Source organism: Bos grunniens, chromosome 4 (assembly GCF_055505025.1).
Source record: "Bos grunniens cultivar Pamir isolate PY7600 chromosome 4, Bosgru_T2T1.0, whole genome shotgun sequence".
Taxonomy (NCBI): domain Eukaryota; kingdom Metazoa; phylum Chordata; class Mammalia; order Artiodactyla; family Bovidae; genus Bos; species Bos grunniens.
The window spans coordinates 6,909,324-6,929,267 of NC_141168.1; the positions used below are offsets into that span (position 1 = coordinate 6,909,324).

The 19,944-nt window shown below is 45.5% G+C and overlaps 1 protein-coding gene across 2 annotated transcripts; it reads left to right on the forward strand.

The window, feature by feature from the left end:
* The first annotated feature begins 6,948 nt into the window (after positions 1 to 6,948).
* On the forward strand, positions 6,949 to 13,133 carry GIMAP6 (GTPase, IMAP family member 6). 2 transcript variants are annotated; one of them, XM_086398179.1, is made up of 3 exons: positions 6,949 to 7,152; positions 8,541 to 8,625; positions 10,940 to 13,133. In XM_086398179.1, exons 1-3 carry the CDS (start codon positions 6,991 to 6,993, stop codon positions 11,701 to 11,703), a joined length of 1,011 nt encoding a protein of 336 aa, XP_086254305.1. In that variant the 5' UTR covers positions 6,949 to 6,990; the 3' UTR covers positions 11,704 to 13,133. The 2 variants fall into 2 exon arrangements, with proteins under 2 accessions (XP_086254305.1, XP_086254306.1); XM_086398180.1 differs by lacking the exon at positions 6,949 to 7,152 and having other exon boundaries at positions 8,579 to 8,625; positions 10,853 to 13,133.
* Positions 13,134 to 19,944: the final 6,811 nt, after the last annotated feature.

Genomic DNA, 19,944 nt, shown 5'->3' on the forward strand with positions numbered 1-19,944 from the left:
CTGGTATTTGCATTTTTGGAGATGGTGAAATGGCCTAAATTTTGCTCAGTATAGTATCTGCTATGATCTGCCACTGAGATCCACCTCCACCACAGTTTCAGGACTGAAGCCCCCAGTCTCCCTGCTGACAGGAGTGTTCAGTTCAGTCGCTCTTTGCCTTTTCATACTGTTCACGGGATTCTCAAGGCAAGAATACTGAAGTGGTTTGCCATTCTCTTCTCCAGTGGACCATGTTTTGTTACAACTCTCCACCATGACCAGTCCTTCATGGGTGGCCCTGCATGGTGTGGCTCATAGTTTCATTGAGTTAGACAAGGCTGTGATTCATGTGATGAGTTTGGTTAGTTTTCTGTGATTGTGCTTTTCATTCTGTCTGTCCTCTGATGGATGAGGATAGGAGGCTTGTGGAAGCTCCTTGATGGGGGAGACTGACTGTGGGACAATCTGGGTCTTTTTCTTATGGGCCGGGGTGACGCCCTCCCACAGCCTTATGGCATTCCCTCAGGGTTATTCTCAGCTGAAGAGATTCCTCTCTTCCGAGATGGTCCCCCCCTACTCCCAGGGCACTTACATTTTAGGACTGGTCCCTGCAGAGGCACAAGCACCCCAGTTTGGGACAAGTCTGCCCCGCCCTCCGAGCTCCAGTGCCAGGTGATGTGGCTGCGGCCTCGTTGTGACTCATCACAGCCCAGCGTCTCCTTCCGCTCCATGCTACGTCCTTCAGGGTCGCACAGGTTTCCATCCCAAGAGCTCTCCTAAAGAAAGTTCACGCCTGCAGCATTTTAATCTCAGAATCTGCTCCTGGTGAACTCAGCCAGTGATTCTCATCCAAGCACACGGTGTGATCTTCCTCCCCGAGTTGAGCAGGAAGCGGGGAATAATTGGGGAGGTGGGGCCTGGCTTAGCATCCTGCGGACCCTGTTGTGGACTCTGTGGTGGAACGTAGGGCTTGGGGCATTTCTGGTGACTGCATCCTTTGAGATTATTTTACTCCTTCTGGAAGCTGGCTATCCTTACAAGTGTACTTTCATACTTCAGAACCAATGTCCCTATCTAGTATACAAAACCAAAGTTACAGAGGCCTTAAAAAAATCAGCATTAAATTAAATGCATTAGTACACTTAGGAAGGTGTATGGGGAATTTCATGATTTTTTTTTTTTTCAGGCATGTTGCATTTTTTGGTCCATGCACTTGTGTGTGTGTGTGTGTGTGTGTGTGTTCATTAGTCACTTTCTTTTTTTTGTTTGTTTTCAGTTTTGATTGTGTGTATGTGTGTGTGTGTGTGAGAAGTATGGTGTTAAAAGAGGAAAGGGTTCATATAAGTTTACAGCTCACTGAATTTTCAGTTGTCATAAATGGAACACACCCAAGTAACAAGCACACAGTTCAAGACACGGAATGTTGTTGGCAAATTAAAGGCCCCAGTTATACATTCTAGGGGTGACCTCTCGCTGAACTTGTGATAGCATAGACTAGCTTTATCTGTTCTTGTACCTTTTATCAATGAAATCATGCAGTAGGTATTCTGTTGTATCTGCCTTTTCTTTTTTCTTACCATTATGTTTTGAGATGCATCCACTTTGTTATATGTAGGAATAAATCATGCAGTTTCATTGCTATGTACTATTCCATTGTATGAATAAAACCCACTATATATAATTTATAATGTATGTGTTCTCAGTCGTATCTGACTCTTTGTGACCCCATGGACTGTAGCCTGCCAGGCTCCTCTGTCCATGGGATTCTCCAGGCAAGAATACTGGAGTGGATTGCCATTTCCTTTTCCAGGGGATCTTCCCAACCCAGGTATTGAGCCTGCATTTCTTGTGTTTCTTCCCCTGGCAGGGGGATTCTTTACTGCTGAGCCCCTGGGGAAGCCCCATAATTTATAATATAAAGATATAATTTAGATAACCCCATTAATTTGGATCAGCTACTTTATTCTCCTGGCTTTGTTGTTCAGTCACCCAGTCGTGTACAACACTTTACAACCCCATGGACTGCACCACGCTAGGCCTCCCCGTCCCTCACCATCTCCTGAGTTTGCCCAAATTCATGTCCGTTGCATCAGTGACACCATCCAACCATCTCATCCTCTGACACTCTCTTCTCCTCCTGCCCTCAATCTTTCCCAGTATCAGGGAATTTTTCAATGAGTCTGATGTTTGCATCAGATGACCAAAATACTGGAGCTTCAGCTTCAGTATCAGTCGTTTAAATGAGTATTCAGGGTTGATTGATTTGTTTGATCTTGCTGTCTAAGGGACTTTCAGGAGTCTTCTCCAGCACCACAGTTTAAAGGCATCAATTCTTTGGCACTCTGCCTTCTTTATGGTCCAGCTTTCATAACCGTACATAACCACTGGGAAGAGCATAGCCCTGACTATATGGACTTTTGTTGGCAGAGTAATGTCTCTGCTTTTCAACACACTCTCTGGGTTTGTCATAGCTTTCCTGCCAAGAAGTAATGGTCTTCTGATTTCGTGGCTGCAGTCACCATCGGCAGTGATTTTAGAGCCCAAGAAGAGGAAATCTGTCATTACTTCCACCTTTTCCCCTTCTATTTGCCATGAAGTAATGCAGCCGGAAATAGAGGAAAACAACAGAATGGGAAAGACTAGAGATCTCTTCAAGAACATTAGAGATACCAAGGGAATATTTCATGCAAAGATGGGCTTGATAAAGGACAGAAATGGTATGGACCTAACAGAAGCAGAAGATATTAAGAAGAGGTGGCAGGAATACATAAAAGAACTGTACAAAAAAGATCTTCATGACCCAGATAATTACAATGGTGTGATCACTCACCTAGAGCCAGACATCCTGGAATGTGAAGTCGAGTGGGCCTTAGAAAGCATCACTATGAACAAAGGTAGTGGAGGTGACGGAATTCCAGTTGAGCTATTTCAAATCCTGAAAGATAATGCTGTGAAAGTGCTGCACTCAATATGCCAGCACATTTGGAAAACTCAGCAGTGGCCACAGGACTGGAAAAGGGCAGTTTTCATTCCAATCCCAAAGAAAGGCAATGCCAAAGAATGCTCAAACTACCGCACAATTGCACTCATATCACATGCTAGTAAAGTAATGCTCAAAATTCTCCAAGTCAGGTTTCAATAATACGTGAACTGTGAACTTCCAGATGTTCAAGCTGGTTTTAGAAAAGGCAGAGGAACCAGAGATCAAATTGCCAACATATGCTGGATCTTCGAAAAAGCAAGAGAGTTCCAGAAAAACGTCTATTTCTGCTTTATTGACATGCCAAAGCCTTTGACTGTGTGGATCACAATCAACTGTGGAAAATTCTGAAAGAGATGGGAATACCAGACCACCTGACCTGCCTCTTGAGAAACCTATATGCGGGTCAGGAAGCAACAGTTAGAACTGGACATGGAACAACAGAATGGTTCCAAATAGGAAAAGGAGTACGTCAAAGCTGTATACTGTCACCCTGCTAATTTAACTTAAATGCAGAGTACATCATGAGAAACGTTGGGCTGGAAGAAGCACAAGGTGGAATCAAGATTGTGGGAGAAATATCAATAACCTCAGATATGCAGATGATACCACCCTGATGGCAGAAAGTGAAAAGGAACTCAACAGCCTCTTGAAAGTGAAAGAGGAGAGTGAAAAAGTTGGCTTAAAGCTCAACATTCAGAAAATGAAGATCATGGCATCTGGTCCCATCACTTCATGGGAAATAGATGGGGAAACAGTGGAAATAGTGTCAGACTATTTTGGGGGGCTCCAAAATCACTGCAGATGGTGACTGGAGCCATGAAATTAAAGGCACTTACTCCTTGGAAGAAAAGTTATGACCAACCTAGATAGCATATTGAAAGGCAGAGACATCATTACTTTGCCAACAAAGGTCCGTCTAGTCAAGGCTATGGTTTTTCCAGTGGTCATGTATGGATGTGAGAGTTGGACTGTGAAGAAGGCTGAGTGCCGAAGAATTGATGCTTTTGAACTGTGGTGTTGGAGAAGACTCTTGAGAGTTCCTTGGACTGCAAGGAGATCCAACCAGTCCATTCCGAAGGAGATCAGCCCTGGGATTTCTTTGGAGGGAATGATGCTAAAGCTGAAACTCCAGTACTTTGGCCACCTCATGCGAAGAGTTGACTAATTGGAAAAGACTCTGATGCTGGGAGGGATTGGGGACAGGAGGAGAAGGAGACAACAGAGGATGAGATGGCTGGATGGCATCACCAACTCGATGAACGTGAGTTTGGATGAACTCCGGGAATTGGTGATGGACAGGGAGGACTTGCGTGCTGGGATTCATGGGGTCACAAAGAGTCAGACATGACTGAGCGACTGAACTGAACTGAAGGCAGCTGGATGCCATGATATTAGTTTTTAAAATTATTTTATTTTATTTTTTAGCTTTAAGTCAGCTTAATTATATATGTTTAAGGTACATACATAATTATATAATTATAATTTGTCATTTATACCCCCAATAAAGCTGGCTTAAAGCTAAAAAATAAAATAAAAAATTTAAAAAACTAATATCATGGCATTCAGCTGCCTTCAGTACAGTTCAGTCGCTCAGTCATGTCTGATTCTTTGTGACCCCATGAATCCCAGAACGCCAGGCCTCCCTGTCCATCACCAACTCCTGGAGTTTACTGAGACTCACATCCATCGAGTCAGTGATGCCATCCAGCCATCTCATCCTCTGTTGTCCCCTTCTCCTCCTGCCCCCATCCCTCCCAGCATCAGAGTCTTTTCCAATTTAAGGTACATACATGGAGAAGGAAATGGCAGCCCGCTCCAGTGTTCTTGCCTGGAGAACCCCAGGGACAGGGGAGCCTGGTGAGCTGCCATCTATGGGGTCGCACAGAGTCGGACATGACTGAAGCGACTTAGCAGCAGCAAGGTACATACAACTTGATGATCTGATACATAGTTTGTGTAATAGTCACCACAATCAAGCCAATGAATCTATCACCTCACATAGTTACCATTTTTCTTTCTTTCTGTTTTTTGTGGTGAGAGGATTGACACTATGTCCAGTGGTTTGCTATTCTGGATATCCTGCTATAAATTTTGTGTATACTACCTTGTTGGCAAGCACACATTTCTGTTGCTTTGCACCTTGGGGTAGAATGGGGAAGGTTGACTATGTGTAATATTCAGGTTTCTGAGGTACTACAGAGCATTTTCCAAAGTGGTTCTACTAATACACATTTTCCCTAAGCATAGGAGAGTTCTGTTTGCTTCACATCCTTGGAAGTTTCACAGAGTTTTCTTCATTAGATTTTTATGCAATTTAAAAGTTCATTCCCAGACTTTTTATTTTCTGTATTTTTATTTTGTTGTTGTTTTAAAAATCACAAGTCAGACCTAATTGACAGTTGTTTGTATGGTAGACGATTTTTATGATTTTTATTTACTTTTGCATCCATCAGTTTACTAAATTCTCCTATTGTTCATAATAGTTTATCAGCTTACTTTGTTAATTTTTCCCAGACTTACAAAGCATCTACAAATAATGATAATTTCACATCCACCTTTACATTTTATACATGTAGTTTTTTGTCTAGAAGAAATATTGTCTACAGTATATATTTCCTTTGGAAAAAAAATTAAAATAGTGTTAATAGTGAACATTTGAATCTTCCATACATCCTTAAACCTCCAAAATATTTATTGAAATATTTTTATTAATAGAATACACCCCCTGAGAAATATTTTGGTTTCAGCTCTTTAAAGCAGTTCCAGAGAATAAAAATGGGAATGTGGAATTCAAGTAACTGAAAAGTTCTTCAAGGTCCAAGCATCAAATAAAAGAAAGATCCTCTGAGAAAACAAAGAGGAAAAAAGTTGAAAGTGACTAATACTTGGCCAGTATCACCTAAAGGGGGAGAAGAGGAGGAAAAGCAAAAAAAAAGAAAAGAAAAATTGTGATGCCCACAGCCTAGGAACACAGACCCACTGAGAGAGTGAGATTCAATCCCTAAGTAATGTTTCCCTCCTCACTCCTCCCTACAACACAGGACACAGGATGAAAACAGTGAATAAAGAGGAGTGAACAGCAAGATACAAGTTCTATTTAAGAAGGGGTTTTAGGGAAACCCACAGACAACTGGGGAGACAAACAAGGGCACCAGAGGAGAATGAAGCTCCAGCAAACGTTAAACACAGCCCAGCTCCCAGCCAGGTCAACATAAACTCTCACACCACAGGCCTATTCACCTTAATTCCTCATATCTGATATTATCATGTCCGACTTTCAGCAACATTACAGGATGTGCTAAAGGCAGGAGAAAACACAGAAAGCAAACCTTAGACCCAGACTCTGATGTGACACAGATCTTGGAATGTTCAGGCACAGAATGTGTGTGGATATACACAAGTAAAGAGAGACACTTATTGTAAAGAATTGGCCGGTGAGGCTCATGGGATGATGGAGGTGATGAATCTCAAGATCTAGGGTCAGCAAACTGGCGACCCTGGAGCCAATGGAGCGGCTGAAGGAAGAGCTGGGGGAGGAAGAGAGTCAGGGAGTATGTGTCATGATGGAGAAGACAGAGGATGTCTGCAGGAAGGGGAATTCTCAAAAAGGGAGGAAATCAGTAAAAAATCATTCTGCTGGCAGCACGTTTTCTGAAAGATCTGCTGCTTTGGTTTAAGCCTCTGAGCCAGTTGTCCTAACGCAGGATAAGAGTAATAACAACACTCGTGTTCCTGTTTCCCCTGTTGATGTTACCAGTGAAGTCACTCAGTCGTGTCCCACTCTCTGTGACCCCATGGACTGCAGCCTGCCAGGTTCCTCTGTCCATGGGGTTTTCCAGGTGAGAATACTTGAGAGGGGTGCCACCAGGGCTGCAGACAAGTGCAGCCTGCAGAGCTTTCTGTCTGGGTGGCCTTGCTGGGGGGCTCCGCCCACTTCCTCTTCCCTCTTCTCAGGGCTGAAGGCTGCGCTCTCAAACGCAGCTCTTGAGCTGAGCGTCCGGATCACGTATACTGAAAAAATACCCGCCATGTCCTCTGTGTGTGTGTACGTCTGGGGCACTGTCACTGATCTCCTCCATTTGGCCTGCAGTGTGTTAGCTCTCAATGGAGACACAGAGAGTTCAGGAGAGCACACGGCCCCAGGAGAAGCAAGACACGGGCATTCCTCCTGCCGCACGGACAGCAGGGCGGTAAGTCCAAGGCCGTGGTGACTGTGCCTGTGTGTGTGAGTCTGTGTGTGTGTATTGTGCTTGAGAGTGTGTTGTGGGGGTGCTGTGCATAATGTGTTTGTGTGTATATGTGTGTGTGTTATGTTGGTGTGTATCTGTGTGTTGAGTGTGTCTATTTGTGTATAGATGAGTATATGTGTGTTTTCCATGTGTGTTATGTTTGTATGTATGTTGATATGTGTGTTTGTATGTTTGTGAGCATATGCGTGAATGGTGTGTGTTGTGTTTCTATCTATTGGTTGTTGTGAATATATGTGTGTGAGTGGTCTCTGCATCTTATGTTTGTGTTTGTGTGCTGTGTTTGTACTTTTGTACGTGTATGTGTGTAAGTAGTGTATGTGTTGTGTTTGTGTGTATCTTTTGTTTGTATGTTTGTGAGTGTGTGTTTGTGAGAGTGTCTGTGTCTGTGTGCCTGTTTCAGGAGCAATGGGAGGAGCCAGGGGAATCAGGAGGACCTTGCAGCCTTTGGGCTCTGCCTGGTGCTCCCTGCTTACCCTTGGGCAGGACGCTCTGTGAGTCTCACTTTTCTCCTGAGAAACCTCACAAGGTGACAGATCTGCTCCATGTTGGAGACAAACAATGGCGCGTGGTGCACGTGTGGTGATGCCCTGTTGGGCAGGGTCTGGGGTGAGGGGGCCGGGGGCTGGGCAGACAGCTCTCTGGGCTTGAGAGTGGATGACAGGAATTCCTGGTAGGTGACAATGCCCTCCTTGGCAAAGAGGACTGGGAATTGCTCTAGAAAACATCATAAAATGTCCTGGAATCTTCCAGGGGCCAAGATCTCAGGAATGTGTAGTTTGGACTCAGCATCCACATCTCTGGGGACACGGAGGCCCCGACCGCATGACCACCCGAGTTGGTGCCCTGGAGCTGAGCGCTGAGGACCCAGGGCTCCCAGCAGGACTGGACACCACGTGGAGAGGGAGCCTGTGCGTGTCTGCTGCCTTCCTCACCACCCAGCGCTTGGCCTCTGCGGCCCTCACTGACAGGCTCCTCCCACAGATCGTTCTGGCCCCATGAGCCCCTCACCAGCCCCTCCAGCAACGTCCTGCTCACGTCCACCCAGCACTCTGGCCACTGCTCCCAGGACAGTGTCTGTCAGGACGCATCTCTAGTCATTTCTCCCCATCACAGAATCCCCCCCACTCCCCAAGTGGAGAACAAGTGCAGGGGAAGGAAGGGGGAAACAGGGTCCCTAAAGGAGGTAGCGAGTGTCTCAGACACCCTCTCACCCATCCCATGCCAACAAACCGATGCAAACAGCTTCCATGGGCAAGAGAAAGACAAAAGTCAGGAGCCCCTGAAATCTCGGAGGAAACATCAGTAAGACACATTACGGTTTTTTCTAGATTGAGGAAGAAGAATTTGAAATCCTTCTCTCAGATGAACCTGAAGAAGGCGCATCCCAGGATCCTTCTCCAGACGGGTCAGGAGGTAAAACAACTTTCTAGCAGACATGAACTTGAGAGAGGCGGGGCTGGGGCCTGAGGGGCAGGTGGTGTGCTGGGTGGGGCAGCAGGAGTTCCCACTGTCAGAGATTCGCCCACCGGGGTGGCCATCACTGGGCGTTTGGGTTGGGCCTCCCGTCACCCCAGCCAGACAGAAGGGAAGGGCCTCTGATGGTGCCGTGGGTCACAGGGGACAACAGACCACAGCCACTGCCCCTTCACTGAGTGTCAGGAAGGATGTGTTCGTGGATGTGACAGACGGCTCACCCCAGGCTCCTGGTGGCTGTCGCGCTGGCTCTACTGTGAGACTCTCAGGACCACGGAGGCTGCAAAGCGCTAGTGAACACATAGGACGCAATCAAGGGCCCACAGGTCTGGGCTCTGTCTTCCCAAGGGGCTCCCTCCCCGCAAAAGCTGTTTCATCAGGGTAAGGGGCTTCGCTTTCATGGACTCAACTTTCCATCTAACCTGGAGAGACAGAACTTAGGAATTTAGGAATGCTGGAAATCCATCACTTTCCTGGATAAAGGAATTGATTGGCAATTTATTATGCAGTTCCATGCACCTATGTTTTTATTAGACAAACTTCAGTGGCCTGGGCCATTGGGAGAAACCCATAATATTAAGCTGCATTGGAAAGTGACAATCCCAGTGTTCACACCCGATTTACCCTTTTTGCGGCAATTGGGGTTAATATTACTTTAAAATTCCCTTCTGCGCTCAATGTATTTCGCTTTTAAGTCCAAAGGTATGGCATGAATGTCTCCAGACTTGCCCAGATAGGAGACCACTGTCTTCCTCCAGCTTTGCATTTGAGTACAGACGGACATTGCCCTTCCCTGCTTCTGTGGAACTCCCAGTCATTCACTCAGGTCACCTGCAGAAGATGGAGGGAGGCAATGTCTTACAGTTGGAGTTGGTGGGTGGGTCAGCCCACCAAGGCAGAAAGGCAGGAGAAACACACCCCTGCTGGGGAGAGCTGGAAGAAGACGGTCCCAGTCCTGGCCTCAAGAGGCTGAGGGCTCTGCACTGAGACACAGCAGTGTCTTCCCTGGGAACAGGTTGGAAATCAGCTAGGGTTTGGTGCTTCTCTATGTACTGTGGGTCCTGGTACCTGCAAGGCCAGAAGAAGGGAATTCCCTTCGTGCCCTCCAGCCACGGTTATTTCTAAAATCTGGACGTGGGGTCCTCAGTATTAGATGGGCATGAAACATCTATTCACAGCTGATGGTTCTGATATTCTCCTGGGTGAGGGTGTCCAGCCCAAATTTCAAGGGTGCAGCTTAGGACTGTGACCCCAGTGTGAGCTGTGCTGTGGAGCTGGGGGTCTGGCTGAAAGGACCCCACCCTCACAACACTCCTTGATGGGAAAAGTGAAGGTGATGTGGTGTGTTCCATCACGGCAGGGAGAGGACAGACACAGAGACTGTGTGCTTCCATCTTCACTCTCTTCCTGGAAATGGTCTCCAGCCAGAGGTCCTCAAGGAGACTCAGGCTCCCAGTTCATGAGGGGATGATCCCACCTGGTGGGAATAGGTGGCTCGAGAAGAAGTTTCAAAACAGAAGCATAAAACGTGGCATTCTACCATATGATCCCACAATTCCACTTCTGGGGAATATACCCCATAGAGTTGAAACAGATATTGAATATATGTGCACTGAGGTGCATAGCTGCATTATTCACAATAGCAAAAAGTGGAACAACCCCTGAACTCCATATATATCTGAATATGGATTCATATATACACCTACACCTACAGTGGAATATTATTTAGCCCTAAAAAGGAAGGCAATTCTGACACTTGTTCCAACATGAATGAACCTTGCACACATTCTGCAAAGTGAATAAGCCAGACACAGTAGGGCAAAAATTGCCTGATCCCAGTAATGTGAGGTCCTTAGAACAGTCAAACACATGGAGACAGAAAGAGCAGTGGACGTCAGGTGGTGGGGAGGAAGGATGGGGAGTGAGTGTTTAATGGGGACAGGGTGTCATTCGGGAAGATGGAAAGTTCTTGAGATGCTCAAGTGATGACTGCCCAGCAATGTGAATGTACCCAAGGCTACACCTAAACGTGGTTCAAACAGTACATTTTATATTATGTATTTTCTACCTTATTTTCCCCTAACAAAATTCAGAAAAAAGAAAAGGAAGGAAAGCATGTGAACCTAGGGCACATCTCGGATGCAGACGCTGGTCTTCCTTTGTCCAGCTCCCACTAGGACCGTCTGCCCCCGGGGAGGCTGAAGCAGGGGACGCACTCTAACCGCGGTCCCCCACCTTCTCTCGATGCTTCCAGGGCTGTGGGGTGATGAAGGGACCCCGCAGACGCTGAGGCTCATCCTGGTGGGAAAATCCGGGAGCGGGAAAAGCGCCACGGGAAACAGCATCCTCGGGAGGAGAGTGTTCGAGTCCAAGCTCAGCGCTCGCCCGGTGACCCAGGCCTTCCAGCAGGGGCGCCGCGCGTGGGAGGGGAGGGAGCTGCAGGTCATCGACACCCCCGACATCCTGTCCCCCTGGGCTGTGGGGCCGGGGACCGCTCAGGGCGTCGGCCTCGAGGCTGGCGCCGGCTCCCCGCCGGAGCCGTACGCGGTGCTCCTGGTGACACAGCTCGGCCGCTTCACCGAGGAGGACCAGCAGGTGGCCAGGCGCCTCGAGGAGGTGTTCGGGAAGGGCATCCTGGCCCGCACCGTCCTGGTGTTCACGCGGAAAGAAGACCTGGACGGCGGCTCGCTGGAGACGTACCTGGAGAAGACCGACAACCGGGCGCTGGCCAAGCTGCATAAGGACTGCTCAAGGCGACACTGCGGCTTCAACAACAAGGGGGACGGAGCCGAGCAGGAGGCCCAGCTGAGGGAGCTCATGCGGCACGTCGAAAGGGTCCCCGCCTTCAGCCCCCCGACCGCCCCTCAGCCCCGCGCCGCACCCCGTGAGAGCTGGGGCCTCTGGTGGCTGGGCGCCAAGGAGGGGCGCCGGGACCAGGCCTGGCTGTGGGGCCTGCACCGCATCCTGAAGGACCCCGAGCAAGCTGGATGCCAGCTCCCGCTCAGCGCACTCATCTGAAGCGCAGGCCTCCGTGGCTTCCTGCCTGCCTCCCTTGGCCCGGAGTCCGGCTCCCAGGCCCCTCACTTGCCCTCTCCATCCCAGGGGTCCCTGGCCCCTCCTGTCTCCAGGGCAGCCTCTGGTAAGGCGAGAGGAGGTGAGTGGGCTCCTGAGTTCTCAGGTCCTTCATCATACCTTCCAGAACACAGGGGCCCTCCTGCTCTGCACCCCCAGCCATTCCTCATGTGTCTCTGGCATTCCCTCTCTGCAACAGAACTCTGAGATAAGCCAAGCCTCCTGAGGCAGGCCTGTGCTCCCTTCTGCCATGGAACCCCAGCAGCATTCGGGCCACTGGAGTCTTGGCTTAAAACTCGATGCAGCAGATCAGCGTGGAACGTGGACTGGGCAACTCTGCATCTCTTGGGCTATCTTTGCCTGTTAAGAGGGCAGGCACAATGGCTTTTAAAGGCCTGTGCCAGTGGGGCAGGACAGGCTCTGGGCTGGGGAGGAGAAGGCAACTAGAAATGGGGGAGGGCCACAAGGAGCTATTCTTGATTCGCTCTTGAAAGAGGCCACCACCTGCAGCAAAGGGACCCCATGGGAAGGAGCAAAGCAGGGCAGGGGTATCCAGGGGCCAGGTCTGCTCAGGGAATGGGGCCTAGACCTGGCTGCAGAACACGCATCCCCCTGGAGGTCCAAGTGGACTTGGGCAGTGGAGGAGCTCTTCCCAGGGAGGCTTGGACAAGGGAGGTCATATACCTGATACTGCCCCTCTGATGCCCACCCTCCCACATGGAGAGCAGAGGAGACTTCCAGCCCAGCCTCTGCCTGACCTGCAACCCCTTCCCTTCTCCATTGAGAGAGGGGAGAAAGCAAGGTTCATCTGGGCTTGTAGGCGGGTTCCCCAGCCAGGTGTTCGGGGGTGTAGAATGGAGGGAGGAAGGAAGAAAGGGAAGCTGCAAAGAAAGAAGCAGGAGACCATGTGAACCTCCTTGGGAGCAGCCTATGGGCCTCCGAGAGTCCTGCAACTCGGGGTGTCATCTCGTCCTCACCCAGAGGACCCATGAGAAAGCTGGAGCAGGTCTTTAGCTAAAAGGGTCTGGAGTCAGAACAGAGACACATCGGAGTATGCTTAAGATAGCCTTTGTGCCAGACCATTTACTAAGTCGGTGATCATCTCCTGCTGAACTGAAACAGCAGTTATCATATGGTAAATTTTCATATTCCCTATGATTTCTGTGAGAATTTTTGCCTCTCTTCTTGTCTTCCATCTTCTCAACTCCTATGTGAATAAAATATCGACTTGATTCCTGTGGCTTTGATTGTAATGTGAACTCTCCCCCTCCACTTCCGATTTCCTCCCCAGTCACCATTTTTGTATTTCTTTTGTTATTTTCAGGCATTTCTTCTTCTGTGTGAAAATTAAACTTACTTGTTGAATTTTCTAAAAAGTACATTGTTGGTATTCCAGTTGGAGTTGTCTTATGTTTATGTATTGAATTTGAGAGAATTGGAAGGAAGATAAGTTAGAGAAGGACAAGTACTGTGTAATATGTGGAATCTAAAAAGTCAAACCTGTTTAAAAAAGGAAGAGAATGTTGGTTACCAAGATGTGGGGGCACAGGGGATAAGATTGATGGTGTTCCAGGCACAAACTTGTCACAAGCACTAAAAAGCCATAGAGGTCTATAGTACAGTAGATTGAATGTAGACAATAATATCGTAGTATAAGTATGTGATGTGCTAAATATTGTTAAAATGAAAACCAACTATGATACACCAGTCTACCATAGTAAGACTCAGCACACCTTAAATTTACACAATGAGAAAAGAAAAAATTTAAAGTCACATTAAAAATCTGAAACATTAAAAAAAAACAAACTGGGAGAATCTGTTAATTCTTCAAGGATAAGTGAAATAAAGTCATTTTGTTTCTAAGTGAATAGACCCATTACTTCATAGACACTAAACTAACAGCTAAAGTCATTCGCATTTCCTTTAAGATAAGAAGATAAATATCTTTAACTTAGGTACTTTCGTTTTAACCCTGTTGGCTTAATTGATCTCATCCTAGAAAATACAAGTATTGACCAAATGACAGGCACCATCACTCACAAAACATCAAGTCACTAAATGGCAAATGGCAAGTCACTCAAAACACGTCATTCATTAAAAATTCTAAAGGAATTGCTTAAAATTTTTCGGAATATGGGGTTTTCTCTCCTTTACTACTAAAAATCAAGGAAAATCCCTCCCATGACATTTCAGAAGGAAGGGGAGCTGTTGCTTCACACCATCACTCCCTGAGCATCAGAGAACAGGGAAAGCATGGAAATCCCATGGTCTGGGAACCAGAAAGAAAGAGGTGCTGAGGATGAGGTCATGGGTAGGGGGAGGTGAGGGGGTTGTCTTGGCCAAAGCTGTGAAAATAGTGACCTTTGGAATTCATTATTCTCAAAAAAACCCCTACACTGGAGCAAAGCATGAAAGAGAGAGATCTGGAGAGTCCGAAGTGACCAGTGAGTCCACGGGCTGCTTCCTCCTTGGTGGTCAAAGCAGTGGCTAAAAATCTCAGGGAAGCTTTCCAGCTTTGAATTATCCTGTAATAACTTTCATACACTCTGTAGAAAATTCAAAATAATGAGAGTTTTTAAACAATTGTTGGAAGACCCTGAGAGGTGACCAAGTACAGGGAGAGGCTATAGGGAACTTGACACAGAGGCATCGACCAGTAATTTAAGTGCCTGCTGGAGCAAACCCAGGATCCTTCAGAAGAGCATAATAATATCCCGAGTCTCTACAACATGCTATGGACAGTATCCTGTAAACTATTAAAAGTTATTATTTTCTAACACGAAGGTAGAAAGTTATAAAACTTCCCTCTACACATGCTTATCTGCATCTCATTATGTTTTGTGTGTTCTCTTTTCACTATCACTCAGTTTATGATATTTTGCATATTTTTTGTGATATCTTTTATCACTCATGGATATCAAGGAGAATGTATTTAATTTCCAAATATTTGAGTATTTTCTAGAAATTGCAGTATCCAGTGGTAGACACTAGCCACATGTGGTTATTGGGCCTTTGAAATATAGCTATACCTGGGAAACTGAACTTTTATTTCATGATAATTTGCTTGAATTTAAATTTACACTGTAAAATATTTTACTATTCAATCCAGTTCTGTTGTTTGGGTAGAAATACACTTCACTCTAACTGTTGTATCACATATTATTGTTGTATTGCAATGTAAACCTTGGGCACATTTACTGTTTCTAGTGTCAGAACATAATAAGCACATCATCACCAATTTAGCCGATGTCTGAAGACTGCTTCCCTTTGAACAATCTTCCTAATGAGTGTTGTGGTACTTTTATGAACACTTTGTGTAGACAACATGGGTTACAGTGACACAGAGCTACATTTATTGGTTATTAAATTTAAATCTTGATGATTATTTACTTATAATAGATTCAGATTAAGTTTTAGTTAAAAGTAAGCATGGAGAAAATTTAAGCTCCAAAATGAAGGCATGATATTGGTGCAGAATGAATGGAGATGACAAAGCAGGTACTAAACTGGAACAGGAGAGAGAAAAAGAGCCGGGAAGATGTTTCACAACATTCATGATGAGTGGTAATTGCAGTGTGCTACAGTGCAGTGAATCCAAGAAAAAAGAAACCAAAAAAAGGTGTTAGAGATCTTTTCAGTAAATACATACAGGGTTTGATAAAAGCTTTCCTCTTAGCCATCAAAAACAGACTTGACAAAACTAGTAACGGAAGCCAGAATTGAATGGCCAACAAAAAACACTCTGGACGGCTTTTAATAGACTCAGCACTTGGAACTTGGGCCAGCTATAAAATAACTTGGATTATTGGGTGAAAAAAAATTTTTTTCAATTGGAGAGATGATGAAAAATATTATTTGGTTATGGAAAGTTTTCTTGCAAATGTTTAAAGAAAAAACTAAAAATGCTAACGTATACAAAACATGAAAGACCTTCTACCAAATAATTGCCCAGAGAAGAAAAGACTTTTAAAATAATATCAAAGATTAATGGACTTAAAGTTTTAAAAATTGCAAGTCTTTTCCTTTAGAGCTACATGAGAAGTGTGACTTTAGACACAATCGACATAACACTTTGAGTATGTCTTTATTTTTTTCTCTATGCGGTATTTGACTTGCTCAGTTCTTGCCTGATCACGTCAACGAGCTCTTCATTTAGCTGTGCTTAGTCGCCCAGCAGTTCGCATGATGTACTCTGCATATAAGTTAAATAAGCAAGGTGACAATATACAGCCTTGACGTACTCCTTTCCCAATTTGGAACCAGTCTGTTGTTCCATATCCAGTTCTAACTGTTGCTTCAAGATTGCTGGGAGAAATATCAATAACCTCAGATATGCAGATGACACCACCCTTATAGCAGAAAGTGAAGAGGAACTAAATAGCCTCTTGATGAAAGTGAAAGAGGAGAGTGAAAAAACTGGTTTAAAATTCAACGTTCAAAAAATGAAGATCATGGCATCCAGTCCCATCACTTCATGGCAAATAGATGGTGAAACAATGAGAACAGTGACAGACTTTATTTTGGGGGCTCCAAAATCACTGAAGATGGTGACTGCAGCCATGAAATTAAAAGATGCTTGCTCCTTGGAAGAAAACCTATAACCAACCCAGTTCAATTCAGTTCAGTTCAGTCGCTCAGTCATGTCCGACTCTTTGTGACCCCATGAATCGCAGCATGCCAGGCCTCCCTGTCCATCACCAACTCCCGGAGTTCACTCAAACTCACGTCCATCGAGTTGGTGATGCCATCCAGACAGCATATTAAAAAGCAGGGACATTACTTTGCTGACAAAGGTCTGTCTAGTCAAAGCTATGGTTTTTCCAGTAGTCATGTATGGGTGTGAGAGCTGGACTATAAAGAAAGTTGAGTGCCAAAGAATTGATGCTTTTGAACTGGGGTGTTGGAGAAGACTCTTGAGAGTCCCTTGGACTGCAAGGAGATCCAACCAGTTCATCTTAAAGGAGATCAATCCTGAATATTCGTCGGAAGGACTGATGCTGAAGCAGACACTCCAATACTTTGGCCATCTGATGAGAAGGACTGACTCATTGGAAAAGACCCTGATGCTGGGAAAGATTGAAGGCAAGAGGAGGAGGGCATGCATCACTGACTCAATGGACATGATTTTGAGCAAGTTCTGGGTGTTGGTGATGGACAGGGATGCCTGGTGTGCTGCAGTCCATGCAGTTGCAAAGAGTCAGACACGACTGAGTGACTGAACAGAACTGGACTGGGCTCTCTTCCATTTCCAGGAGAAGGAGGACTCCTAACTGTGGTTTCTGGTCCCTGTTTCATCTCCACTTCATCTTTACTAGGAAGTCCTAGGATATGGGTAACAATATGGTGTTTTGCTTTATTAGATTCAATTCTTCGTGTGTATACTTTTCCTTCAGAATCCTGGAGGGGAGAAGGGTCTTTGGCACCCTTGATCTAGCTGGTAATACTTGGAGCAGAGGAAATGCCTTGAAAAAATTTGAAGCTACTATATCCCTCTCTTTGTCAAAAACAGGGTATTTGCTCCAGTGCTGCTGCTGCTGCTAAGTCACTTGTGACCAACTCTGTGCGACCCCATAGACATGCAATCACTCTCAAATCACTGTTGAGAACCAGCCATATTGCCAATGCCAGGGAACTGTTAGGAGTGCAAATTCTCAGGTCTACTCATTCAGTAACTTTGTATGTTAACAAGTCTTCCAGGTGACTCTGATGCACGCTCAGTTTAGTTCAGTTCAGTGGCTCAGTCATGTCCGACTCTCTGCGACGCCGTGAACCGCAGCACGCCAGGCCTCCCTGTCCATCACCAACTCCCGGAGTCCATCCAAACCCATGTCCATTGAATCGGTGATGCCATCCAACCATCTCATCCTCTGTCATCCCCTTCTCCTCCTGCCCTCAATCTTTCTCAGCATTAGGGTCTTTTCAAATGAGTCAGCTCTCTGCATCAGGTGGCCAAAGTGTTGGAGCTTCAGCTTCAACATCAGTCTTTCCAATGAACACCCAGGACTGATCTCCTTTAGGATGGACTGGTTGGATCTCCTTGCAGTCCAAGGGACTCTCAAGAGTCTTCTCCAACACCACAGATCAAAAGCATCAATTCTTTGGCACTCAGCTTTCTTTATAGTCAAACTCTTGCATCCATATATGACCACTGGAAAAACCATAGCCTTGACTAGACGGACCTTTGTTGGCAAAGTAATGTCTCTGCTTTTTAATATGTTGTCTAGGTTGGTCATGACTTTCCTTCCAAGGAGTAAGAGTCTTTTAATTTCATTGTTGCAATCACCGTCTGCAGTGATTTTGGAGCCCAGAAAAATAATGTCAGCCACAGTTTCCACTGTTTCCCCATCTATTTGCCATGAAGTGATGGGACCGGATGCCATGATCTTCATTTTCCAAATGCTGAGCTTTAAGCTAACCTTTTCACTCTCCTCGTTCATTTTCATCAAGAGGCTCTTTAGTTCTTCTTCACTTTCTGCCATAAGGGTGGTGTCATCTGCATATCTGAGGTTATTGATATTTCTCCCGGCAATCTTGATTCCAGCTTGTGCTTCCTCCAGCCCAGCGTTTTTCATGATGCTTTTTGCATATAAGTTAAATAAGCAGGGTGACAATATACAGCCTTGACATACTCCTTTTCCTATTTGGAACCAGTCTGTTGTTCTATGTCCAGTTCTAACTGTTGCTTCTTGACCTGCATACAGGTTTCTCAAGAGGCAGGTCAGGTCTGGTATTCCCATCTCTTTCAGAATTTTCCACAGTTTATTGTTATCCACATAGTCAAAGGCTTTGGCATAGTCAATAAAGCAGAAATAGGTGTTTTTCTGGGACTCTTTTGCTGTTTCGATGATGCATGCTAATGCTTCACAAAATATGGAAAAATCTGAATAATCAGTTTCCACTATTTTAAAAAATATTAATAGATTTTTTCAAAAGATGACAGCCTTGTCAACCAATGGATTGTCCTATCCATTCACTTTTTTTTTTTGTCCTATCCTATCACTTCTCCAAGGTTTAGTCACTAGACAATAACATTTTACACAATAGAAGTCCAGCTAATTAGATTTGAGAAGAGTCTCTCCTCTTCTAGGGGAAAGGAAGCAGGAAGGGAGAGGAATAAGGCAATCAGATGTGGTCCTAAGCTTTTCTCTCCAGGTTCAGGAAACAAGATGTATATTAGATAGTGAAGTTCTGGTCACTTCTTGCATTGTGGTCTGGGGAGTGCCCTCTGGAAAAAACTTTCAAACATGGATGTCACTGTATGTGCTTCTTGTTTCAAGGATGGAAATACTTTCCATTTCTATCTGCTTTGGTGGCTCCCCAGTATTTCTAGTATTTGTTCTTTGTAGTTTATTCCAAAGTTTATCAGTAGGATATTTAGTATGTTACAAGACTGGTTTTTTTTGGAACCAGACTTGGGCACTGAGGTTCTATTTTCTTGACCTTTCCTTGGTTCATGTGTAGAATGAGGAAGAGTTTAGGACTGTAGGAAAGTTTGGTTGGGAATCGTCAAAAGAATTTGCCATACCATTGAGAATGAGGTCTCTCTAGAGTGAGATGTGTATGGCAAATTCACCCCAGTTCATATGGCAGTTGTTGCTAGTCATCAGCTCACTAGCATTTGTCCCCTCCTCATTACTAACAAAACTACAATTTTTCTTGTCACAGCAATGTACCCACATGAAATGCTGAGGTGTACTGTGTTTCTCATAGCTGGGGTAAGCATATGACCAAGAGGTAGTAGAAGAAGCCCTGTGGGTTGGCTTTGCTTTTGCAGTAGAAGTGCCATCCTATCTTCCTTCTTGTGTCTGTGTTCTTTCTGCCTGCAGTTCTGACATGAGGCTGAAGCTGAAGCAGCCATCTTGCCACTCTGAGGACAAAAGATACCAGAATGGGTGGAAGAAAAAAATCAAGTTCTTTGGATAGTTACATCAGCTCTGGAGTACTAGTCGTAAACTCCTTGTATCAAAATTGAACCCTTTGTTAAGCTACTTTGGTGAAGTTGTATTTCCTGCAACCACATGAAATATCACCCTCTAGCTGATATTCCAGGGCTGAATGAGAGCCACTGCCTGACCAGCCACAGAGAACGTAGACCATCTGGAGCTGTGGTCAAGTCAGTTGAGGAGCCCCTGAAAGGGCACTGCCTGGAGTGGGAAATCAACTCACTTGGTGCATTTACACCAGCCT